Source organism: Solea senegalensis, linkage group LG9 (genome assembly GCF_019176455.1).
Source record: "Solea senegalensis isolate Sse05_10M linkage group LG9, IFAPA_SoseM_1, whole genome shotgun sequence".
NCBI classification, from domain to species: domain Eukaryota; kingdom Metazoa; phylum Chordata; class Actinopteri; order Pleuronectiformes; family Soleidae; genus Solea; species Solea senegalensis.
In genome coordinates, this window is record NC_058029.1 from 22,289,400 (window position 1) to 22,316,557 (window position 27,158).

At 37.8% G+C, this 27,158-nt stretch overlaps 1 protein-coding gene across 2 annotated transcripts in view; it reads left to right on the plus strand.

Moving 5' to 3' along the window:
• LOC122774806 (mannosyl-oligosaccharide 1,2-alpha-mannosidase IA) overlaps positions 1–17,919 on the plus strand; it is a 170,960-nt gene extending 153,041 nt beyond the window's left edge. Inside the window, exons 5-12 of one of the 2 annotated variants that reach the window (XM_044034334.1) lie at positions 1,444–1,538; positions 5,502–5,628; positions 5,858–5,951; positions 7,383–7,498; positions 10,317–10,536; positions 13,009–13,181; positions 14,212–14,327; positions 16,519–17,919. In XM_044034334.1, the coding sequence (XP_043890269.1) occupies positions 1,444–1,538; positions 5,502–5,628; positions 5,858–5,951; positions 7,383–7,498; positions 10,317–10,536; positions 13,009–13,181; positions 14,212–14,327; positions 16,519–16,660 (1,083 nt within the window). In that variant the 3' untranslated portion in view covers positions 16,661–17,919. The remainder of the gene's footprint in view (positions 1–1,443; positions 1,539–5,501; positions 5,629–5,857; positions 5,952–7,382; positions 7,499–10,316; positions 10,537–13,008; positions 13,182–14,211; positions 14,328–16,518) is intronic. The other variant, XM_044034335.1, reaches the window with a different exon arrangement.
• The last annotated feature ends 9,239 nt before the right edge of the window (positions 17,920–27,158 follow it).

Consider the following 27,158-nt stretch of genomic DNA (forward strand, 5'->3'; position numbering starts at 1 on the left):
TAGAGTAGATGCCAACCAAAGGGGTTTAACTATTATTAATCATGTAACTTATTTACAAGTAAACAAGAATGAATGAGTGAAATATAAACTGCTGCCTCTCAGGTGTCCTTTAGATAGTGTAGGTTTTGCCTTTGCAATTTGTCTCCTGTTTTTAAACGTGCATGTACCAATGTGTATTTCTGTAGAGATTTGTAAATATGCAATCTGAGGTACATGCAAGTGTTCTGAAACCAACTGTAACTAGTTTGGCCCAGTCATCAACACAGCAAACTGTTTGAGGAGCAGAGCAACACAAAGTCCATGGAAAAAATGAAGGTACCTAGAAAGTGCTTTGGGCCCATTTTCTGCAATTTGCTGCAAAATTGTATTCTCTGAGTCATAACTGGGTTCAGTGTGACATAGAGTTTCTGAGAACATAGGCTACTTTCAGATTACCAGGCCAAAGTGACTTGTGTCTGATTTCTTTTTTCCTTTGATGCGACAGTATGTGGTCTGAGATAAAATACACTATATATCTGATACGTGGCCAAGCAACATGAGTGAGAACAGTCGCATCAGAATCCATGCATTTGTTGCATAGATCGTTGTAGCAGATCAAGTGTTTTTTTTCTTACCTATCTGCTGCTGAGTGCTCTCACAAATTTGACATTAAAAGGTATTGCACATAGGGAAGTCAGGAGATGCTGCAAGACTTTGAATGTGAACCATCAAATGTGATTGCAAGAAACTAATTCAGCTTAACTGTAATGGTAAAAGATTTCTACTTAACTATTAACTTCTCTATTTTTGCTTCATCTCCCTCAATTAACTGTTGAGTCACTGCTCTACATTGGTGCCCAACTCACATTCTGCCTTTGTTCTGATTTGTTTTTGTCTAGACATCCTTCCATCTGTCACTTTCTCTGCTCCATCTCGTCCCCAAGGCTTTCTGTCGTATGAATGTCACCTTTTCCTCTCGCCTCTGCTTTACTACCTTCACCCTTTATGCCTCAGATGTCTCTTTTAAGTTTTCATTTTTCCCAAACATTGTTCCCACTGGCTAAAGACAATTTAGGAAGTGATACACCAGCTCATAAGATGATGGACCAACTTTAGCCCAGCCTTTAGGATGTTGTTGAAGATTGACAGGAAGATCATTTTTAAATAGACTCTTGTAGATTACATCCATGAGATTGCCTTAATCCTGTTGGAGCTCAGTTGGAGCAAGCGTTTGGTTTCATATAATTAGCTATAGATGGAGAACTGGAGGAAAAGTGTGCAGGACCTCTAAATCCTAAACAAGCACAGTGATTATTAGTGCTATAAGCAACAGTACATGCTGCTTTTATTTCCACTATGTAAAATACACATTTGTAATGACTTTTGTTTCACAGTGTCAAAGTGTTTTTTGTGTTACTGGTTTATCAGTTTTAAAAGTCCCCGCCTTCTGTATTTCTTTTCCAGGTGTTTAAGAGTAAAGCAATGGAGCTGGGAGAGAAGCTGCTGCCTGCCTTCAACACACCGACAGGGATTCCCAGAGGAGTCATCAACCTGGGGAGGTAAGTCTCAGCACCAGCCTTCACCTCCAACTGTCCTCCTCCATCCTTGATAAAAGATGATCTGCTTGACAGGCATTTATCGGTGAACAATACTGATTTTTATCCTGTTTGCCAACTAGGTTAAGATATTTTCTTCAAAAATGTTGAACATACTTGACAGGCAACTTAGCTTTATAATACCAATGACATTTGGATATGAATTCATATCTTCATAAACACTTGGGAGGATCATATGAATAATATGTGCATGTTTTTAAATTAATATTGTACATCATTATTATTATTAAATGTTCTCTGTATATACAGTATGTGTCTTGAACCCTTATTAAGGGCAGACAACAGCACTGTCAGTGAATGTCACAGTCAAATGATCATTGTCAGTTTACAAACCCACGCTGCAACTTTGCTTGATCGTTCTTACCGTTTTACAAAAAACAGCACGTGTGACGACGAGACTGGATTTAAAGTATCACAGTCATTCAACCATGTTTGAAAACAAATGTTCTCAGACAAAGTTTTTTCTTCCAATGTCTGCATGTTTATAAGATATGAGATCAACACTAAATCCTCATCTTCCTTTCATTTCCTAATCTTATACATTTCTTGGCGCTTCTGTCATCCACCTGTTACCAATTAACTCGCCCAGAAGAGTGGACAGCTGCTGGCAGATTTAATTACCTTATTCTGCAGTTAATTCCTGCTACATCACCAACATTAGTCTGTGATGCAGATGGGAAAGAGTAACCATGTGGTCCACAGTGTGGTCACATGGAGTGTATGTGACAGAGAGGCTGCTTCCACACTAAACACACAACACACACGTCACGTTTAGAGGAGAACATAATTATGCAACAAGCCGTCAGCGAGCGTCGTGCACACAGGGGAGTGGAGTTCTGGTGCACAGCCTGTGGCTCCGTCACATTGTGTGGGAAGTCTCGTTCTCACAAGCCAAAAGTGACAAATTGTTGTCCTATAATGTCATGTGTGATTTTAAGTATGTTTTACTGCTATAGGTCTACAGAAAAAAAGTGACTCTATGATGATTGGTGTATGTATGTATGTATGTATATATGTATTTTTTTTTGCTTCTGCCAATGTTTAAAATACTTTCAGTTTCAGTTTGGAGGACTCTGAAAATTCTCAGATTGTTAAATACCTCTGATCTCTTAGTGGATTGTCAGTGTCAATACATTTTGAAAGATTTTGACTTTTCCATCTAATGTCAACCTTTTGAAAATCATGAAAAGGTATATTTACATGCCACTGTAGAGTGTCCAATTAACCTCTGCATGTTTTTGGACAATGGGTGGAACAGCTCTTAATTATTTTACAAGTTTACAGTTTAACTGTACATTTTCTAAACATGTAACAGTGGATTAGCTAATGAATAATTCACTAACTTTTTAATTCCCTAGGGCTAATAAACAAGCCAATGACATGACTCTATCCCAAACCTTAATGACAAAAAGATATACATTTTATTTTGGAAATATTATTTTTAATACTTATACACATTATTATGACGTGTGCCATCCTACCAAAGATAGCATTTTACTTCCTAAATAAAACACACAACAACTTTAAGAAGAATCAGATGTGACTCGAGTCAGAGCTGCTAATGATGCAGCCCCCAAACTTTTAATGGATGCATTCACCAGAGTTGTAAACAGTTTGATCCTGCTCTGCCTTCACACACACCATCCTCTCAGGTTCACTTCAACTCATTACTGGATGTCTGATCCTCCCTAACATCTATCAGGTCATGTAAAGTCGTGCCGTTTGTACATTCTGCCTCATCCAAATTTGAGTCACCATTCACAAACACGTTCATTGTACAGCATTTAGGAAATAACACTGAAGGACTCCCTTGATGTTCATAGATTCTAAGGGACATTTTATCACTTGAAGACTTTTATCAGACAGATAATGTTCAAGCTAAGTTAAAAAAAGAAAGTTACGTAAAAAAGGAAACCAATGCAGTTAACACTAAATTAATTTAGTAGTTAATGGCAACAGTAATTTTACAGATTGAGTTCAGAAAACTAATTTGCTGGACATATTGCAGTGGGTGTTTCATGCCAAGTTTTTTTTTTTTTTTTTAATCGGATTAAGACATCTGCACACAACTTAATTGCAAGCACCCAATTTAGTATCTGAAGTTCCAACCAGTATTTCATGCAGTCATAATTAAGAGGTGTGAAGGTACAAAAAAAAAGAACAAAGCAGTTTACAAAATGAGTTACAAATGTTAAGCAGCTGCTTGTTCATCCGCTATCTGGTAGAAAATGCAACTTTAATTATTGGGAATACATCAAAACTGATACAATTAATCCACAAATAAATCCCATATGGGCCACATGGCAGCATTGTGGCTCGCACTTATCTGGGTTTCTGCATGGAGATTGCATGTTCTCAACATGTGTGTGGGTTTTCTCTGGGTTCTTCAGCTTCCTCCAACTGTCTAAAAACATGGACACTCTGAATTAACCACAGATGTTAGTGTGAGAATGAATGGTTGTTCATCTCTGTGTGTTGGCCCTGCGATGGATTGGCGACGTGTCCAGGGTCTTTCACGCTATGTCAGCTGGGATTGACTTCAGCAGCCTTGTGACCCTCATGTGGAGAATAAATGTCCCGTCTTTTTCTTATTCAACCCTTCTTTTATAAACTTCTCATGGTGTCAATTTTTTCCACCTCTTAAAGTGTTTAATGGCACTGCAACTTCTTTTCATTATCCTTTAATTTGCCAATTATTTTCTCAGTGAAATGATGGAACTTTAAAGTGTTACAGTGTGGGTCAGCGAGACAATTCTTGTCTTCTGGCATGATGCTACAGGGGATGTAAAGAAGTAATATAAAGTTATAATATGGGAAAAGACATAATGCACTGTTTTTATTTCAGGTTTTTATTTCTTTAAATGTATAGTAATGATAATATTAAAAGAATGTATTAGCAGTTCCTTCCACTGCAATTCTCAGCTATTATTTTGTGGATGTGATGTCTTTGGAAGGTACAAGTCACAGTAAATCTAATAATGTGTACTATGATGATGATGATGATGATTTGACTTCATTATAAACAGCACACCTTCTCTCTTGTCATAACTTTAATTTTAGAGATGTATGCATGGCATGGACCTGAAACCAGTTGTTCCATAGGCAGGCAATGCAGACTGCTGCTTTAACAGCGGTGCCCTTCACCCTGCTGTAATTTAATGTACCATCAAAATAATCTTGCAGACATTGAATTTTAAAATCCTAAATTGTTGCTTTAAAACAAGCTCTGATAACTCTGAAAACCTGAAAAATTCGCGAAAAATGGTTGCTATAATTTCCCAAGTTGATATCTTTATTTGTCTGATCAACAGTCCAGAACATGAGATATTCAATTTACTATCACAATAAAACAAATAAAATAATGAAATCTACAAATCTATATGTATTAGAATATGTAACCAGTAAATGCTACATGTAGCTCATTTGCCACAAAAAACATTTAATATGTTAAACAGACTAAAAACCATAAGCTGTAAGAGCTTAATGTTTGAATAGTTCAAAGACCACTGGAGTCAAACATTAGATGGTTACTGAAATAAAAGATAAAGAGACAAATACAGTGATGCATTAAACAGATGGCCGAGATGTCCACCTCTCAATGAGGCGGTCCTCTTTTAAAACCAGAAGATAAAGTATTGCACGTATGGACACCAGTGTGTTGAAAACAGGTATCGTCCAATGGGTGCAGGTGATGTCTGTTTACTTCCAGCAGCAACATGGTGCTGGTCAAATCACAGATCTCAAGGCTTAAAAATGGGAGTTCAGATTCTCATGAGTGACATCACGATAGTTTGCGTCCAATACTTACTGCAGGCATCTTGATGGACTATCTCTATGTACCTGTGTATGATCTATGTGGGATATATATGGTATTTAGTCTTCCTGTTTTGAATTTTGTTTCTGCTGTAGTGGAACCAGTTGGAGTTGGGGCTGGGCCTCAGCCGGGAGCAGCATCCTGGCTGAGTTTGGGACCCTTCACCTCGAATTTGTCCATCTGACTGAGCTCTCCAATAATCCCATCTACAGAGAGAAGGTTTGACAAATGATGTTTGTAATTGCACCTTTGTTGTAAAATGCATGTGGAATCTGTTTTACATTCTTAGAGCTATAGTTTTCATTAGCAATGATCACATTTTTTTGAACCATTGCCAGGTCTTTAATAGCTTTTTTTGTTAGCTTTAACAGCACAATTTCCCTTTAAGATGCTTTACAGCAAGTGCTTTAGCCTTGATACTCATTTGTTGTTCTGTGGCATTTTTCAGGTGATCAACATCAGGAAACTACTCAACAAGATTGAAAAACCTCACGGCCTGTATCCCAACTTCCTGAGTCCAGTCAGTGGCAACTGGGTCCAACGTAAGTCATTGAATTACGACACACAGAATATGTAGGGTTATATTTAGGTTGCAAGAGAAAGGTGAACATGTTTTTGTAATGAAAGACAAGTATAGTTAACTTTTTACATATTTATAATATGGTGTCATATGTATTTAAAAATTCCCCCAGTAGGGTTATTGTAATTCCTCATTCATTCATTCTAATAATTGTGTTGTGCCCTCATGTGGGTCAAATTAACAAATATTTGAAGTCACAGAACATCATTCCACATTTTTACCTATTCCTCTGCTTTCACACCACATGCAGAGCTTCAGCAAGCTCATGTGCAAAAGCTCTTTTAGCCGTTTCATCCATCCATGCATCTGTCTATTTCCTTTCATTGTTAATATCAGGCTCATAGCAGTGGCTATATGGCTCCCACTGCTCGGGGTTATTAAAATGCTAATGGTTTCAATTACTTGAGGAAATTGGATCTTTGAGGTTTACCTAAAATGAGGTACAACAAAAAAAGGGGATTACACGATGCTGCCACTGTTATGGTAGTAATCTGGATGATTACAGAGAGAGCGTGTTTTGTGTGAGCTGGCAGAGAAGCAAAACTGTATATATTTACTGCCCCAAAGGAAAAAGAAGCTTTAGCTTCACAGCTTTCCCCTCATCTGTCTGCATCAAGGACAAACACAGCACGACTGTGATAACCTTGTGGGGGAGTTGGTAAAGGTGTGTGTGTGTGTGTGTGCACACAATGAGCATGAGTGGATAGATGAACACTCATTCACGCCTCCACAGCAATATTATACTCATCTTCAGGAGCAAACACTAGGAAAATCAACAACCCTTTTTTAAACTTCTCCTTCTAGGGTTAAGTGGATTACATAATTAAGGTTTTGACAATAAAAATGAATAGTTTAGTCCACCATAAAAGCCAGGAAGTGTTACATTTTGTTTTACAATAGGGTAAGAATGAAGCCACATGTTTTAGATGTTCCACCAAAAACACTTTGATTCCAGTTAGTCTGGTATGGTTCATTGTTTTTTTTTTCAAAGTCATTCACTCTTTAAAACCACATAGAATGCCCCACATGTACGATCACTGATAGGAACCAGATAGGATTTAAAATAATCATTAGTTGATTTCTGTATTTTAAGTATGTGCCTGTGAAGAGATGATTCATGCAAATGGTTTGATGGTGATGAATTCAACTGCGCAAAAATGGATTCAGCCTCCCACAGCACGAACCAGTGTGGCAACAATCACACCTTTCAAAGTGTGTAACATCTCCCCCTCAGCATCTGGAATCAGTTACAATAAATATTTTAAAACTAAGAGCTGTGGCTTACAGCTGAGAGGAATCTAGATTTATTGACTTAAAGAGTTTGAGACCTGCAAATACATTATGGACTATGGATGTGAGTATAACACCGCAGCAAATGTGTTTCCCTCATTAGATCATGTCTCCATCGGTGGCCTTGGGGACAGTTTCTACGAGTATCTCATCAAATCATATCTTATGTCTGACAAGACAGATGACGATGCAAAGGCCATGTACTACAGTGCACTGGAGGTATGTAAAATGTAACCTTGTGTTGTGTTCGACTCATTCATTTGTATCATTGTATAACATATTATACAGAGTGCTTTTATCCAAGACAAACAAAATCACAAAAGGCTGATAAAATACAATATCTGTTTTTGTATTTTCAGACAAAGCTGTTAGTGTTGTTACACATGGTGTTAGAGCTCTTTTATAAATAAAACCACAAGGATTGTACAATGCTGTCCTCAGGTTCAGAGTTAAAAAGTGATCAAATTAAGGAAGAAAAGTTCTGTTTGTTTGTCTGTTGGCAGATTCATTTTTAACAAAAAAATGATTATACTACTGAAGAGATGTCATCTTGTACATCATTAACCTTGCACTGCTGTGGCATCAACACTAATTAAAGACAGTTCCTGGCACTGCATAATGTGATTAGCGCTTTACTTGTGTATTCATCAAATCAATGTACTGTACATGTATGCATAACATAGATGAGAAGCTGTCTGTGTTCCTCTTTAATGAAGATAATGTCAGAGTAAAGAACATTTCCTCCAGCTACAATTACAGTGTTGCAATCATTTAGGACAGTAATTTAAGATTGTCATTGAGATTTTTCCCAGTTCTCATCAGAAGGTCAAGCCAGCGGCAGAACCATTAATTACAGACTCCCCTTTTCCCCTGTGATGTGGTATTTAATGGCCAAGGATCCATGTGTTATTTGATCAAGTTATATATTGTATGACAGAGGTTTCCAATAAGCAGAGCACAGTCCAAATCTGGACTCAGACACAGTAAAACTCAGCTCTAACCTTGATAAATCACTGAGAATGTCCACAGTTTGGCAAAGGATTTCTGATTTAACTGGTGCAGCCTTTATAGCCTTTACAGCACTATAAGTCTGGGAAATAAAGAGCAATAACATGTTCTAAATGATATGACATGAGTCAGCAAGTCATATCTGTGAATCTCAATGAGCTACTGTCAATGAGTGAGACACACACAAAGAGGAGGGAAGAGAGGGAATACAGTATATTATGATCATTCACAGCAAATAAATTGGGCCAAAACAGAGTTTTTAATCCAAACTAGACAGATTCACATTAAAGGTAAATTGGGAACTTAATCTTTGTATTTTATTATTTCCCCTACCTTCTAAAAATAGGTACTTGTGTGCCTTCTATTTAAATGGTGTTACACAGGCCCAATTTAAATGTATTACATAATTGATATGACACCAGAAAAACAAGTTTTTTGGGGGGTAACTTATTTATGATTTCCCAAAAAATCTGCTAAAACATATTGTTTAATATTAAGACGATGTACCGGACCATTGCTTTGGGAAATGTGTTTATCTGGACCGCACTGAATTTTAATTGACAAACACTGCTGTATGTTTCTACAGGGATCTAAGGTTAAGGCGCAACACAACTCATTATCTTAAAACAACGTTGAATGAGAGAATAGTTTCCAATTATTCTGTGCTATAATTACTGCAAAAATGATCTCTCAACCCTCAACATTTTTTATAAAAGAAAATGCAATGTATTAGCTTTTATATTATACACATTGCTTTGGTCTGTCTGTTACTGCAGGCTGTATTTTTGATCAACCCTCATCATAAATACAGGTTTCTGAGGAGAGAACTACATGCTGCTATGCTGGTTTTCACTTTTCTAATACAATACAGTTATCAAATACCCCACTCATCCTAGCTAGAGTAGATCTGAAATGGGCTGCATTTATTCCCTTATTCCTAAAAGAGATGTTAAAAATAAAGTTGATGAATGATTGAAAAAGTTTAAACTTTAATAATCAGCACTTTGAGTGGCTGCTGCAGAATATCACAGACCCACATTCAAATGCAGTAGCAGGCCAGACAGAATGGGCAAGAGGGACATAAAAACAGTCGGTATAAGAGAGAAAATGATGACTCATTTAAAAATGATCACATGAAATTCCCTTCTGTATTCTCCCTTATGGATTGTGAAACACTGACAACAAATGGCAACAAAGAGGCTCGTTCTGCTGGTACTGCACTAAGTTGAAAAACTGAAATTTTCATTCAGGATTTACATAGGACCACCTTCTCACACTGTTTTCCCATCAATGGAGAGCAGAGATTGTGTTTTACAAATGCATAATTTAATAAGTGTATAAATGCAGATGTTTATAGTTTCATATCCATGATGTGACACACAAGTGGAGAACACTGGTGTAAGGATGCTGTAAGGCAGAGCAGACATCAACCACTAAAACATAACATATACTTGAACTATAGCAAGGTAGAATGGAGGTAATAAATAAATAAAGTAACAATTAAATGAACACAGGCAGGCATGTGAGAAAAGGATGTATGTTAAAGCAACGGTGGTGGGTCGGGTCAGGTCAGGACAGGACAGGACAGGACTCTGGCTCATGCAACCAAACATGATTAACAATTCCATCAATTATGAGAATGACTTGTGCATTAAATGGCTTCTACATTGCCCTGTGCAGCATGTGATGAAAAACATGTCTTTAATCATAATGATGCATTTAAAATAATAAATAGTAAGAAATTCAAACCTGCAAGTGCAAGAACATAATGTGTGGTCTTAATACCTTATCAGGTTTCAGGCAGTAATGCCTGCAAACATTGGGAAAGTAATACACAGTCAACTGACTGAGTACTACATATGTAGGATTATGCAGATTAGGAAACACATTAAGGCTTGATTTGTACAGTGTAGACAAATTAACAAAACAAATCTGGTTTTGCAGTTTTCTATTTACCTTTTCTCTAGGGGATTAAAATGATGTCTATGTCATTGATTACTGAAGTATTCTCATCTGCGTGTGACTATAGGCAATTGAAGCTAATCTGGTACAGAAGTCGCCTGGCGGTCTCACCTACATGGCTGAGTGGAGAGGTGGGATCCTGGATCATAAGATGGGTCACCTGGCCTGCTTCTCTGGGGGAATGATCGGCATTGGGGCTGATGATGGTGCTCCAGAGAAGAGACAACACTACCTGGACCTGGCTGCTGAGATTACACACACATGCCATGAAAGCTACACACGCTCAGGTGAGAGGAAAAGTCTAGGATTATGAAGACCTCCATTTAATTGTGCTTTTAAACAAAAGGCTCACCTAATTAAATCTACACCATAAATCCAGGGAGAAAACCTGTGTTTTTAGCTTGTGTGGATACAGTAGCTGCTGGTCTAATGCTGCATCATTTAGTAAGTTTGTGTCACTTAAGTAAATCCTAATGTATGTTTTCAAACACCAAAGTCACAAATGCAATTGATGTAAAATTACAGATTTTCTCTACATACACTGGGAGTGAGTGGTTTACAACGCTACACAGACTTCTTTTTCCAGCTGTCAAACAGCCAGATAAAGATGAAGAAGCATAAAACATTATTGGAGATATCATAGACTTCAGTGGGTATATCTATCTATCTATCTATCTATCTATCTATCTATCTATCTATCTATCTATCTATATATATATCTATATATATATATATATATATATATATATATCTATATATATGCATGGTGTCTATGCTGGTAGTAATGTTTTCAGTGAGCACGAGCACAATCATTGTTGACTTTGCATCAGTACCTAGTGCAAGCACATATCCAAATAACTTTGTTTTCCTGACTCAATAGGAGAAACATTTGTTTTGTCTTCACCTCAACAGAGGGACAGCAGGCTTAATAAGAAGCAGCCAGAAACGTGCTTATTTTCACAGCTGTAAGAAGCACATGTGAAGGTGCCTCTAAGTGTGTTAGGTAGCAACAGCTTGTTGTAATTCAGGAGGAAGAATAAAAAGGGAGTTGGTGTATGGAAGAGAGAACATTGTGATAAAAATTGATTCCATGGGAAGTTTACTGTGGTTCTAACCTATAAATTAGGCTGAGTATAAGACGTGGTTGCAGTCACAGACTATAAGATTTCCCCAGGAGAATAATGCAAGAACAAGTGAACAAGGGAAAAAAATTATGAGCAAACCTACTTTCGATTTTCTTGGGAAGACTTATGTTTGATCTCTTCCCCCTGGCATCTGTCTTTGCCCTAACTATAATCTCCTCTCCTAATTTCAAGCTTTTATTTGCCCCTTCTTCTGTTGAATCATCCTCAGGTTCCTTCTGCCTTTGCTTTTAAAGTAAGCTAATGTGATTCAAATCATAACCTGTGGCCCTCTCTGTCATCGTCATCCACCAGCTTTCTCTTTTCTCATTAAAAGGTACTGGATGGTGGTTAGTAGTCTTTGGAGTAGCTGTCTGTCAGAGATATGCTTTAAGTGGCTGCTGTTTAACCCTGTGCTTAACATTTATACCATAATGACACTCATTCTACTGCTCCTCTCAGTTTCTGCTGTTTGTCCACTGATTAATATTCAGTATAGAAGAATATGAAAAACATTATTTCCATTAAAAGGACAAGCAGAGGGACAATTGCATTACAGGAGTTTGACGTGTTGTTATAATTATTTAAATGCCATTGTTGTCTTGCTCAGACAGACCTGGATAAAGCTCACTGAGGTCATTATCTGGAAATGAGCTTTTTAACCATGCAGCAGCCAACTGACATTCTGAAATACTCTGTGGCACGAGCTGTGTTAGCACATCACTGGTTGTGTTTTTGTGACACTACAGAGGCATCATAAATAAACATTCACACTGTTCTGATTCTATATTTGCTAAAAGCAGTTTACTGTATGTATATCACCATGTCACTGCTACAACCTTTGAAACCGAATGTATCCACTTGTGGCTGCACAAAAGGGACAACTACAGACTTTGGTCAATGTTATGACAAAGAAATAATAAAGATTTTACCTTTCAAAGTAAAACTGGGATAAGACTTGAGAAATGAGTGTGACAGAAGCAAACTAGTTCTAATGTATTCTAAGGATACAGAAACCAAATGATTTTTATTATCTGAAAGAGATTACTCATTATACAAACACAGGCTTAAGGTTTAGATATTCAGTTAATGCTAATATCGCCTCAATATTACACACTGGACCTTTAACAACAAACCCAGGATGGTTTATACTAAAAAATTATGTAATCAAAAATATTTAGTTTACTTTAGTTTACTAAATGTAGAAGTTGGAGTTAAATAGACAAAGGTCATGTCCCTTCTGGTTTTAGCAGTGATCAATAATCATAAAGAAGGCCAACTCAGGATATCATGCTTCTGAATATGATACAATAAAAAAATCATAATGAAATGTAAGTGTTTCTAAATTTAAGAGGTTGGTATTCCAACGCTCCTGTCTTAGCCAAGAATAGATTTCTTTGTGCACCATCATGAATAGGATCTGTGCACTGCTGAATTGTTGTTGAAGGAAGGGGATAAAATGAGAATGACAAAAAAGTCAAACTGATGATATTTCTCTTGTCCTTTAAATAAGGCAGGAACATTTTAGTGTGCGTTGAATGATGTTACATTTTGGAATCCCCTGCAGATCTGGTAGGTGGACATCTGTTACCTGACAGGGATTAATGTTTCTGTCGTCTTGTCCTTAATTTCTATCAGCCACCAAACTGGGACCTGAAGCGTTCAGATTTGACAGCGGCGCTGAGGCCACGGCGACCAGGCTGAGTGACAGATATTACATCCTACGACCAGAAGTGATCGAGAGCTACATGTACATGTGGAGACTGACGCACGACCCCAAGTACAGGGAGTGGGGCTGGGAGGCTGTTGAGGTAACATAGAAAATATATTAATGTGTAAACATTTTTGTTATTAGAATAATATTAGAATATTAGAAGATATTTGCTGCTTTACTTTTAAGTGTTCTACACATTTTTACAGGAGGTTATGTGCTGTACTAGGTCATGCATCCCAGTGCCATGATCTTTATGAACTGTTTTGTCTTTAGATTATTAAATTGAAGGTGGTAAAAAGAGAGAAGAACAAAATGGTAACTTTACATTATGAATGATTAGTATCACTAAAATATCCACAGACAAGGTAGTTTGGTAGTTTTTACCCTATTCCTTCCTGAGAGTGATGGAGTTTACAAACTGCACTCACTGATTATGTCAATTCCTTTTAACACCCTTAATTACCCTGTAATAGCTTCCCAGATATTTTGTGGCACTTGACATTACATTCTAGATTAAGCTACCCCACTATCATGAGGTGAAGGTGATGTGGGGAGCACCATTATTAATGTGGTAATAGACAGTAAACTGTAGAAGACCAGCATGATATATTTAGCATTAATTTAGTGGGTAGAGAAGTGGAGGGATCAGGCTGACGAGTTTGACAGGCCTTTAATTATCTGGCACAGACGTTGAAAGCAGTGTTCAACTGTTCTCTTCATGAACATCAAGCATTTACACATTGGGATCTTTGTTAATTAGTGTGTAAAAGCCAGCCTTTTGCAGCAAGGCTAATAATGTGCTAATCTGCTTGGCTAGTTCAGCCACTCTCCATTAGCATTAGTCAGGTTTAGCTTTGCTTAAACTTCCATTGTGTAGACGGCTGAGAGGCTTGATGCACAGACACACGAGTAAATCATTGACATAAGATTAATATCTGGTTTTCTGTCCGTACAGAAGCACATCTCTGTGAGGGCACATTAAATATGCATGAACAATGAATACTCAATCACTTTGTGCGCTCAAATTGCAACTGTGAGAGTTAGTCTTTACCTTGTCCATAAATAAATGTTTTTGAATGTATGTGCGCACACTTCCACCCACCGGCTCCCTGTCTGTTTCCTGTCAGGCCCTTGAGGAGCACTGCAGAGTGGAGTCTGGCTTCTCTGGGATCAGAGATGTTTACACCGTGACAGTCAGTCACGACAACATGCAACAGAGCTTCTTCCTCTCAGAGACACTCAAGTAGGTCCTATTTTGGTATCACTTCACTAAATGTATGCCATAAAGAGTTCATGTTTGGTGCAGACATAGACATCAATGGCCATGAGAAGGTTATTATTAGTAAATTATTGCTTAATGACATATTAATAAGGGCCGTAGTGTGTCAGTGCAAAGAGTTGCGCATGCATTCAACAACTAATCTAATTTTTAAGGTTTTATGGGGCATTTAGTTATTATTGGATTGGACAGCACAGCACCAAATGGTGGAGAGGTGGTGAGAGATGCAGCAATTGACCGCAGTTTGGAATCAAACCTGGGTTACAGCAGGAGGCCCTTGGCTTATGGGGTGCTAGCCTTAACTAATTCATAACTCTTGTGTTAGTAACTCAACGTAGGCTTAGCTCTCAGGTTTATTCCCCACAGTTGGTAAACGGTATCGTTTGTTACAACTGTCATTAAATATATATCGAGGTCAGTGTTTCCTCTACCAAATATTATATAGAATATACCTCTCTCACTGGACATAACTTTTACCGTATATGTGTTACAGCCCAGCACATACACACATGCATGTATTCATAAATAGATAAAGGAATCATGGCGTTTATGTTCTTCTGCTGCTCTTTTGTTCATTGTATGCACATTGAATTACTTAATTTATGAAGGAGATGGATGACACAGCCTGACACGCACAGATGATCAGCAAACAATTAACACCTACTAGTCGAACAGGAACAGGTCACCCTTGTCCAGGCTCCTCTTCTCCTTAATTCTTTTCAGTTTCTGTGCTGCCTCTGCTGTGACATCCATCTGTGTAACTTACTTAATGTTTAATGTAGCATTCTGCATTAATGGATAAAGACACTAAGAAGCTAAGGATGCATTTGTGCCCATTATCTGTTCCATCCATGAACTGTACTGTGAGACACAGACAATCTCTACATCAATGCTTAGGAGTCAACAAAGGTCATCCTCCTTTTTTGAAAACAACAAAAACGATCAAACATGAACGGTAAATGTGCAGTTACAAGTGTGTCCTCAGGTCATTAAGCAACAGAAGCATTCAGGATGCTACATGGTTTGTGTTACGATAAACAGACAAGCTGACAGTACGACACTGGCCTTTGCTACTGTATCACCCTCTACAGCACTAATACTAATGTACGTCCTCTTAAAAACAGACTGATCATAAAAGTTGGTGTAGGTGGAAGCACAAAGCAATGTTGTGTGACAAAATGAGGCCAGTGGTATAAAACTGCTCCAGAGAGTGGATGAAAGCGGAGATAAGTCTTTGAAGAAAGTATGGCTTGTATGATTCAGCAGAAAGTGTTGTTGAATCAATGCACTGTCAAATCATTTTGAGGTGGAACAGTACAGTAACACAAGAAAGGTTTACATATACAAATCAGTAATATGTTATCAATAAACCAATACACTGTATAGAACAAGGTGATTAAGTGAAGCTGCTCTGCTCTTCCTCACTGTATCTTCAAACTAAAATAATCCAGACTAACTAAACAATCTTGATCATAGGTGTTATGTTACCTTACTTATGAAGTCCAAATGATTTGGCTGAAGCACTTAAGACATAAAAAAAAAATAGAACATGGATGTCTCTGAGATGCAGTGTTACTTTGATACCATCTCAATGAGCTGACACACTGCTCTGTATTTTTCATCTCCCTTTGTACTTAAGCTCTAATTTGTGTCATAAGTGAAACTATTAGATTCATTTTGTTCTCAGTTTTAGACAGGCTTTGAAAATGTAATAAATTACATGTCGGGCTAAAAAGAGCTAAGGCTTCCTCACAACTGTCAAAGCTGGCCTCAGGTTTTTAATCTAACTGTGCTTAAATAATTCAGGCATTGTATATGCAATCTCATGAAAAATCTACATAAGATGCACTGCTCTAATTTGACATCAAAGATAAATAGTGATTTACTTGATGATTTGAAAATAAAGAACTCTATCACATCAAATTGCCCCATAATAAAAAGTACATTGTTCCTGGATTGTATTAAGATTCTTTTCACATTTTCCTCTAATAACATACACCAACCTCCACTGCAGTCAAAACCACACAGTCAAATGTATAGAAGGGAATCAAACTTTAAATTGTATTCATGTGGCCTGAAAAGACGTCTTTAAGTTAAGTATCCAGTGAGATATGAATAAATGAATGTAAATTGGATGATTTCCCTGTGTGTTTAGGTATTTGTACCTGCTGTTCTCTGACGATGACCTCCTTCCACTGGAGGACTGGGTCTTCAACACGGAAGCTCACCCTCTGCCCGTTGTTCGTAAGAGTTGCCTGCAGGATGAAGAGACACAGGATAAGACGGCCTCTAAATAAGACTGAACCCAACAACTGACACACACAGTCATAAGTACAAACACAGATTCTCAGCAGGTTCAGAATTTCAAGAGCGTCTTAAAGACCTTAAATTCCTTCCCTGGAAAGGATGTTGTCGTTTTACGCTGTGATTGTATATCCTTGGGCCGGGGTTACTTTCTGCTGGCACTTCTTTTTTGTGGACAATCAAAAACAAACATGACTTTCATGAAAAGAGCACCTTTTTCATTCCTTCTTTCCTCTGTGAGGAAACAGTATAACTTGCAGACCCAAATGTACGGGAAGAGGGTTGAACTATATTGTTGGAAAGAGGGAGAAACGTTTAGAAAACCACTTGAGTTTTGCTCTTTGATTTTGTCGTTTTTATGAATCTTAACATTTTTTTGTTTTCCTTGTGAGTAGCTCCGCTCTTTGACCAAAGGTTTCTTTGCATTTCTATTCCATCTTTTCCAGTTAACGTGTTTTTGGTGAGATTTGACAGAAAGGAACACTTACTACATGAACTGTAATTGATTAATGTACAGACAAACATGATAATCCACCTCTGAACTAATGTTGATGTCATGTTTTTTGCTGAAACAAGCTTGAAAGAGTCCTTGATTTAAGTGAGGAGGTGCCAGGACTGTGGCAGCGTATTATGCAGCCAGGGACCATGGTTTTTTGGTTTATTTGGTTGTTCGTTTCTTTTGGAACAGGACAATGCTTTCTCAGTCCTGTCGGCCTTTAAAAATCTGAGTAACAAATGGAGGCCTGTCAGTTCTCTAACTGTGATACAAGATTTTGCCAGGTAGCTCCAAGTGTTTTTCTTTCCTGTTTCTGTTGTGTTTCCTCTGCTTCACCCTGCCTTTACATGTGGAATCCATACAGATGCCAATACAGATGTTAGGGCTGTTCGACTGCAGAGATGACTGTTCACTGTCATTAACGCTGTCCTGTACAGCTATAGAGCGACTGTGCTGTACATACATATGAAGTGAGTGATCCTGTGTGAGCTTGTCATGACAATATTTTGTGATTTATTTTTCTTCTTCTAAACTCCAGTGGTTCTTTTTTTCTGGGTTCTCTTTTGATTTGCTTCCCTCAGGTGTTTCAGTAAAAAAGATTTTAAAAAACATTTAAAAAGTTCTGATTTTAAGTCTAGCTATTATTGCTGATATTAATTATTGTTACTTATTCTTACTGTTTGATTTAACTTTAATTGTTGAATATTTTCAAATACTGATAAAATAACTGTGCAAATTTGTACATTTAAACAATCACTGTTGTTCTGTCTTTTTTTTATTGGTTTCGGTATTTCTACACTGTTGTCCAAGGTGCCCAATTGTGGTATGTATTTGGTAGTTAATATTTGGAGCTGGATATTTGTTTTGGTATTTGCTCCCAGGAAGGTTCATCACAGATGTAATTAAAGACCGGCCTCTCTCAAGCAGAATATGATTGATGTGGCTCAGGGATGACACCTCTTTGATGGGCCTACGAAGCAAGATTTAATATCATCCTTCCAAAAGAATACCGTTCTTTGTGCCGTCATCTGAATTCTAATTTCAGTCTGATAGCTTCAAGTGCTTTTTCATCGACTTTAAACTGAAGCAGCATGCGTTATTGACATTTAATAGCAATTAAAAAAATGGTACTCAAATGCCACAGATCTGGTAACGTTCTTCCTAAACGCATTCCTTAAAAATGAGATGACACAAAGGTGTGTAAGTTAGGTGTAAATCTCGTCTAAATTACCTGTGTGAATCATGAAAAAGGCAAAAAACAAAGAGCAGAATTTGTACTTTTGAGATTGCCTTGACAAAGCACCGGGGCACAAATGATCAAAGTCCAGATGAATTCACCTGAGACTGATTGTGAAGGGCACACTACAAATAAGTCCCTCCCTTCCTTTTCTTTTTCTTTTGTTGCTCTGACAGGGGCTGTCATATTGAACAGAAATGTCGAGGCTGCTGTCTGACGTGGTAAGACCTTCAGTCGATATGTAACGAAAGGGGGAAGAGCCATCGCTATCTCGCTGCCACAGTTGTGGTCCAGCTGTCTGTACCAGGACAGCAGGTTTAGAGGGAAGAAATGGCATGTCAGCAAAGATCTGCTTCAAATATTACTTGATTTCAAAACATTGTCAGCTCCACCTACTCACATTTTCAACTCCACAGTGACTTGAGACAAACAGAGGAACAACAACAAAATGTTTTGGTTACAAGTCAGCCACAGAAATGCATCTGAAGAACAAAAGAAGTGTTCTGTGTCCAAGAGAAACTAGGACACAATACATGCCAACATTACTTACACTGCAGTTTACATACAGAGCATTTTAGCACTAACTTTACATGATGTTTCATCATGTGTAAACACGTATGCCAACACGTCACATCTGCTTTTGTCTCCTTTCAATGCTTTAGCCAATAGTTCATTTGTGTCTCACTCACTCTCACTGCTTTATCCTCTCGAGTCAATCCCAGCTGACATAGGGCGAAAGGCGGGTTACACTCTGGACACGTCCCCAGATCATCGCAGAGATGAACAACCATTCACTCTCACATTCACGCCTACAGTCAGAAAATGCTCCATATCTCCATAAAGAAAGGCCCTCAGTTGAACTGAGATTTGAACTGATGACTTTCTTGATGTGAGGCAACAGGGCCTTTGTGCCTCTGACAAGCAAATATGTTCACATTTTAAAATGATATACAAATGCCACTGTACCTGCTGTATGTTAACATATCAGCTGTTTGCAGAGCACACAAGCGTCCACAGAGCTTACACTATTGAGAAAACAATTTCCACCTGCTTCACATTACCAAAACCATTCAATAATTTAATTGGAATTTTAAATACTTTAATTGGATTTCACTCCTAAATTTCACATATTTGTCCTTGGGTCAAGCCAAAACACCTCTATGAAATTTCATTAAAATCCAGACAGGAGTTTGAGTAATCCTTCTACAGACAGACACTAAAAACACGTGTTTAATGTTCTGTGGTCTGTAACCTCTTCACCTTGTGTCTGGTCTGATTAGATACTGTACTGTGATAATGAAATTGATTTTCATTCACTGCAGACCACTGTGCAGAGAAAATGCCAGACCATAAATAGCAGGTTATAAACACACAACCAAACTTTACTGTGTGTTTTCCTACAACAAAAACAGTGAACTGACAGGTTCAGTCACCTTATCCTCCACCCTAAACTAATCTGCTGTCATATTGTGATTATTTATTTATCTGAGGTTGTGTTCTGGGACAACAACGTCATCTCACTCAGTTCTCCAGACAAAGACAAACACAGTCTGTACCTCTGAGTGATGTAAGGCGATGTAACTGTCTCACGCACACGTTTTCAGTTAGCCAACAGCTTCTACAATAGTTCCACATCAGTGGCCTGCAGGTACTGTCATATTTTCCAGGTAGTGAAGTCAATTTTCAGAATAAGGTCCTTCAAAGTGAAATTTCATTTTGAACTCCTGTTGTGTGCTGCTTCTGCTCTGTTTCTCCCCGTCAGGTTTTGCTGGCACATTGTTATGGTTTATTGAACTCTCTCTTCCTCTCAGTTCAACACGTCTTCCTTTGGTCATTATTCTCTAACTAATGATGACTAAAATGAAGAGTCCCAGTTTTTACAGAAGCATGACTCAACAATTGATTCTCCTGTTATTGTCTCAGTAATAGTAAGTTTTTAATTAATTTCTTCCTCTCTTTCCCCAAGCAGAAACTGAAAACACAGTGTTGGTAACTGTCAAAATACATTACAATAATCTCTTCATCACAGAACAATGAAAATATTTCATGTATTCAATAGTTACTTGTTAAAGAGAACTCGATATACAATACTCTCACCACTTCATTCATTTATACTTTTTTTTTAAATAAATAGAATTTGTGTCAAATCATGGTAAGTAAGGATGATTTTTTTGGGCCGATTCCGATTTCCAATTATTTATGGAGTTTGACCTTCCAATACCGATTTTAGCTGATTCCAATTTCATTTTTTAAACCACTTTACAGCACACAGAGATATATTTTTTTATATTATATAAAATATATATATTTTTTTATCTTTTCTTTAATATAAAATTCTAACATAGAAATACAACCAAATTTTCAGCTATGTAATGTCTTTTTAAAAAAATGGAACACATCTTAAAAGTGCGGTGTTATGGAATAACCATTCTTTTCAACTTAAAAAGCAAAAGTAAACTTCTGTATGAAAACAGATGTAAGAGCTACAGGTAGTGTCAATAAAACAATGAATAAAAATAAAATAAATATAACCTGGCGGTATAAAGATATTTGTCAAAACACAAATCACTTACATCAACGGCAAGTTATTTCTTTGAGAACAGAAGCATTTCTGCCTTGTCACCAGTTAGTCTGTTTCTCTTCTCATCTGCCACATTTCCAACCAGGCTAAACAAACGCTCACCGTCAAAGCTTGTACATGGTGCAGAGAACTGCCATGTAGAAATCCCCACTTCTCTGTCTGTTAGCTCTCTGAGCTAACTTGCTATCCGAAGCCTCTGCTAACTGCTAACCCTGCTGACCCTGCTGACCCTGCTAACGCCTCTCCACCTGCACCAGCTCGCGTGACGTGTGCTGCTGTTGGTCACGCGGCGCACAAGTGCAGTTGACCGGGCATAAAATCAGCATATCTCTGTCTGACCGGCCAGGCACCGGTCATGGCCGATCACTTGACTATCGGCCAATTCTGGACACCGGCCGACCAATGGGTGCATCTTTAATGGTGAGACTGCAGATTGTAACAAATCAAAGGGAACGATCTTTACTCTGTCTCTGGCTGCTTTGTTTTCATTCAGTCTGCTGCAGAAACCAAGGCCCTCGCCTAAAGTACATATAAAAACAAACCATTTATAGATTTATATTTTAAAGCAACTCACAAACATGGCCTTAATACATTAGCCAACTTTGTCCTTGAATACATAAACTATATCTATCAAGTAATTATTTCTTTTTCGAAATGTCAATTTTTGGTTTGTCTTGTCTGACCAACAGTCCGTGACCTACGACATATTCACACTTCCCACTGTGTGAATAATTATGTCTTAATGTAGCCAGAATTTGCATAGTAATGATTGATCCCAACTAATTACAAGTCAATCAACTGTCAATGATGACGTCTCATCCAACAGAATTAAACAAAAATGTAAACACACACCAAACAACCTCAAATGACAGGCACATGCACTTTCTAGGAGCGATGGTTATCTAGTCATGGCTTCTCATGGCTCAAAAGACAGCTGCTCTTCAGTGGCTGCCATGGTGGATGTATACAAAAGCTGCTAGACGTCAAGGGTTTGTGATTGGTTCCCTTTTCTTCTTTTTTATTCTGAAATGAGCCAAAAGTGTGTCCATGCTGGACGTGTCTGCAGAGTGAAATCACATCTTCAGCTGAGTTCATCCAGGCTACACCACAGACATGTCAGATTGCAGTTTGGAACAAAGTCAAATATCTCTGTCATGGTTTGGTTTTCTTTAACATCATCATGACTCTGAAAAGTTTCTTTTCTTTGGCACAAAGAGTGATGCAATATGAAAATCCAGGCTGCATTGTCCTCCATCAAATTTATGATTAATAAAACTTTAATGTGATAAGTAACTGCATTCTGAATCAGTGAAGCACTATTTATTTCACCCATGCTGTCATGTAATATTCATATTCAATGATACTTTCTGATTAGAAAATCAATAGTTATATAGTCATAAATCTTATTTTAAATTAGTTCTGAGAGTAATTGAGCAAATTAGTCAACCCAGTATGTTTTTAGTTTGTGAAGGTCTTATAGACAATCATGTTTAACTTATAACGTCTTAAACTGTCATGTTATTTTGCTCTGTGACCATTTTCATTTGCACATATTCACTTTAAATGAAAACATTATTGCGATCGATCAATAGAGATAGAAATAACTGGGCTTGGGATATGTTCAAAGACCAACAACCGTCACTGAATAGTTCAGTGGCCCCATTCAGTATAAACATCTGTTCTGTGAGCCCATGACATAAATCCCATTGTTCAAACCTGACATTAAAATGCAGCGTGGATGCATCTACTATAATTCCTATAATTGCAGACAATTACTGTGCTTAAACGTCTCTCAGTGATTTTTATTTTTGATACCGTTTCCAATTTCCCAGCACTTTAGCCCTTTAGAGAGATGTAGCATGCAAACTAAATGAGCTTTAATTGTGAGTTCATTGTTGATGAGCAGCATGTCACACACGAAGGCCATAGAAGAAGCGCCACAGTAAGACTGCACTGATATATGGATTATTGATCGACTACTAGCCTCTCTGATTTCAGCTTCTTGAAAGATTCTTTGCATTTCTTTGAGATTAAGAGCGATGCAGAAAGTTAAAACAAGTCATTTAATCAACAACAACTACAATGTGTGCCTTAAACAGTAACAAATGAATTCACACAATGCTGATTAAGGTCATCACCTCCTCAGTACAGTGGTAGTTACAGCTCGTGTCACCCAGCGACCTTTAGCTGCACACAGGAAGTGACTGATTTCATCTCAAGATTAACAGCAGCATTTCACTGAAAACTGAAGTGTCCACTAAAGTTTCAGAGGAGAAAACAGCACAGAAAACCTCATTGCTCAGCATTTATCCCCTGCTGAGATAAATGCACCCTGCATCCGCCCAACACTGCTCTGCTGATGTATACTTATAAACGCTCACTCAGTCAGGTGTGATAGTTTGACAGAGCCCATTTTCAGATGAAGGACACAGCAAACAAATAATATAAAATTATTTCTGTTCACACTGGCAGAATAATAATATTAAAAAGTAACGCAGTGTGAAAGCAAGAGAATGTTTAGATTGAGTTTATACAGATCCTTGAAGGTAGTGAGTTTATAGTGAATTAAAAAGGGAGGAGGTATTTCAAATAGCAACTATGGCTTAATAAAATATGAAATATTAACATTATACATCAACAAGGTCTGGATACTCGTGAGGACGGTGTTTTTATGGCTCACAGTCCAAGGACCATGAGGGAGCGAGCAACAGTCTGCCCTGCTGACCACAACAGTGTCGGTCATCAGTGCCAGTGTGTCGAAAGGAAACAAGGCGGCAACACAGACTCACAGAGGTACAGACTCACAGAACTCGACAGAGGTACAGACTCACAGAACTCAGAGGTACAGTATATGTGCACCCTTATGACAAAAGGATTTGGTGTTATTAAAAATAAAATCCTGCCTCAACTCAGTATGAATAAGTATTATCTTATAGATCGATAACTCCCATTGTCGACCCTATTTTAAAGTAGTTATTGTTGATTGTGAGATAGTTTTCCAGGACATTTACTCCATGTTAGTGTTTTAAATCTTCAGGGGCTTGAAGTGACACAAGTCTCACAAGACTCCTGATGAAAGCTAATGCTTATTGTTTGCGGTCTCACGGTCATAAATAGTCACTTGTCACCGCAGAGCAGCAGAAGTTTATAATCCAACTCATGATAAATGCTCCTGCAGTTTTATTGCCGGCAATCTTGTACATTAACTTTATTTATATTCATCTTTATTGCAGTGAAGGTTAAAAATCATAAATACTACTCAGAGTATCTGTGAAATAGTGTCCACAGAGGCTCACTGCACTGGCACAAAAGCATAGTTGAATTTTTCTGTTTTATTTTTGTATCCTTTCAGACTTGTATATCATTCATTTGTACTGAAGTAATATCAGGAACTCAATAAAACCAAAACAATGTGCATGTACCACCAGAGACTATGAGAAAATACAGATAAAGATACTGGTTGAAATTACCAAAGCAAACAATACTTTACAAATATGACTTCACTTCAGTTATTTGGCAGCTGTGGTAACTTTTTTAGTGGGTTTTTGGTCTTGCAGATGAAATACAATAATGCCTTGTTATTTAAACCTGTTTTAACATAAACACATATGCATTGAAACTAGCAAAAAGTGACTTCAGGTAGTGAGCAAGTTTTCACTCTAAATAAGTCAACATAACTAACTTAACTTGATTACTGACGCAAAGCAAGGTTTCTGCTCGGCTGTGATGCGTTTAATGATGCTCGTAAAATCAGCTCACTCACTCACTCACTCACTCACTCACTCTCGCTCTCCTCTCACAGCATCCGTGCAAACAATCAGGGACAATCTGGCTTCCTCCAAATATTGACATGAAAATGAACACAATAAAACGTGTCAATATCTGTGGAGTTTTAGTCAGGAACGTCCAATGATGTGGGACAACTATTGCAATTAAGAAAAACAAGCCAAACTCTTTCTAGCTTTTTTTTATGTAATAAATGTAACTCAATAAATGTTTAAGCTAAGCAATTTTGTTTATCATTTGTTTTTAACAAATAAATTATATAGATCAGATGAGGAATAAATAAAACTGTCAAAACAATCGACCAAATAGAGAAAACCAAAGATGAAGACCAGCACCAGTCAACTTAGCAACTGAGAGATGACGTTGGGTTGTGTGCGAAATTTGTTTGTTTTTGCAATTGTACTGATTGAACTCTTGTAAGTGTATATATTTTATGAGATTATAATATTTACTCCCCTGAAGACAATACTACTGTCCTCATCTACTCAAACATTTATACTCTTTGCAAAGATGTTGATCTTTGCTGCAGGATGTCGATTAGATTGCAGTCAGAACTGAGGTATCCTCATCTACACAGGCCTGCAACAGTATGGCAAAAAAAGCACTGGTGCTACATTAATATACCTCAGATATATAAATAAATAATACATAAATAGAGCTCAATGTCACCAAAATGAATTATTTTGCGAAAAATAACTCTACCCTCAGGGGCTCAACTTGCATCTAACATTCCATCTCAGTGAGCCACAGGAACACAACCTGCCCCCCCCACGGCCCACCACCACCAACCACACATGCATTACACTCCAGAGACTTAAAATGGCTTAAATAGCTTCTATTTTGGTTTCAGGTGGAGATGAAAGAGCTGCAGTAAAAGAGATTTCACCTGGTAAAGTTTTGTCCTGAGTTATAGCCCATATGGAAAAACATTGGTTTCCACTGCAGCACAGGTGTGCCTTAATCATTATGCTCTCAAGTTAAGGGGATATTTGTTTACCGTTTGTTCTTTTGAAGCAAGTGCAGGGTCGTTCAAAATTCTGCATATATGATTTTGATTGCTTCTCAATTATATGTTTTAAGTAGCAGGAGATACAGACGCTTGCAGTGCAATCGTGAAAACAGAGCTGTTTACAGGAAGCTGTCATCAAACCAGGTGTCAATAAAAATGCTAACGGACTGTTGTCTCCCCCCATTTCAGTCATGTTTTATTTAAACACCGCATGTAATTATGTTTTTATATGTGTGAACAAAGATGTGATGAAAAGATATGTTAATCTAAGGGGCTGGTAGACTCTGTGCTGTCTCTCATTTTCCAGTTTCAAACACACAACTCCACAATTTATCTCCAGTCCATTCATGCAACACATCAAAACATTACAAAGCATCAATTTAAACAAAGCTCCCACAACAACTCATTATTTCTGCTTGGAAAAACTGAATCATCCTTCTCCAGTAACTCTGACAAACCCAAGAGTGTAGCCAACCTATATATTAAGTCTCACGAATGAAGAGAAAGATGGTATAATTATATGAAGATGCTTGAGCGAGCACAGGTCATCGCTCTCACACAACACTTCTGTGAGTAATGACCGTTACTTGAGTGTCACAGCACACTTCACTGGAAACTGCAGTCATTTGCACCAACTGGTCTGTCCAGCATTGCAGGCTGGTGTTTTTAGTGTTACAACAAAAAAACACCTTTCTCTAAAAGCTATTGATATATGTAATGTTGATTAAGATCGAGCCTCACGCTAATGTCCGTGATCACAGTCCTCTTCACAGGCTCAGTCCCGTCAACACATCATGTCCTGGTGTAAACGATATTGTCCAGTCCTGTGACCCAATTTCTGGTCATTTGCCTCACAAACACGATGAATTTGCGGGAGATCATTGTGGCCACCACATCACAAATTGCTGAAGGGAACTGAACTATGAGTAAAACACAGGAGCAGCATCATACACATAAGAAGTTTGCCACAGCTATTTTTCTGTTGCTGAAAATAAATGAACAAAGAGTACAAGTGCATATCAGTTGTATCTGAAGTTCATTCTGTTACATTCAAATGATTATTAAATGAGTTTACACAAGGTTGATTAAGTCTATCAGCTCCTCTGTGTTTCAGTACAGCAGTGTTTTGTGTCTGCGTGTGTGAAGACACAGATTGATGCAGAAGTGTAACAGCTACCCTGGTAAGGTGAGACGGCAGATAACTCTAGGTTAAGAAATTAAGAAATTAACCTATTAGCAGAGGAGAAATATGTTCTTCACTGCACTGACTGCTCTTGCAATTGAATACTAGACGGACTCAATGACAGATGTGCGCCCTGGTTCACATCTGTCATTGAGTGCAGTATTCACAGAGATCTGTGAGCAGAAACATTCTAAACTTA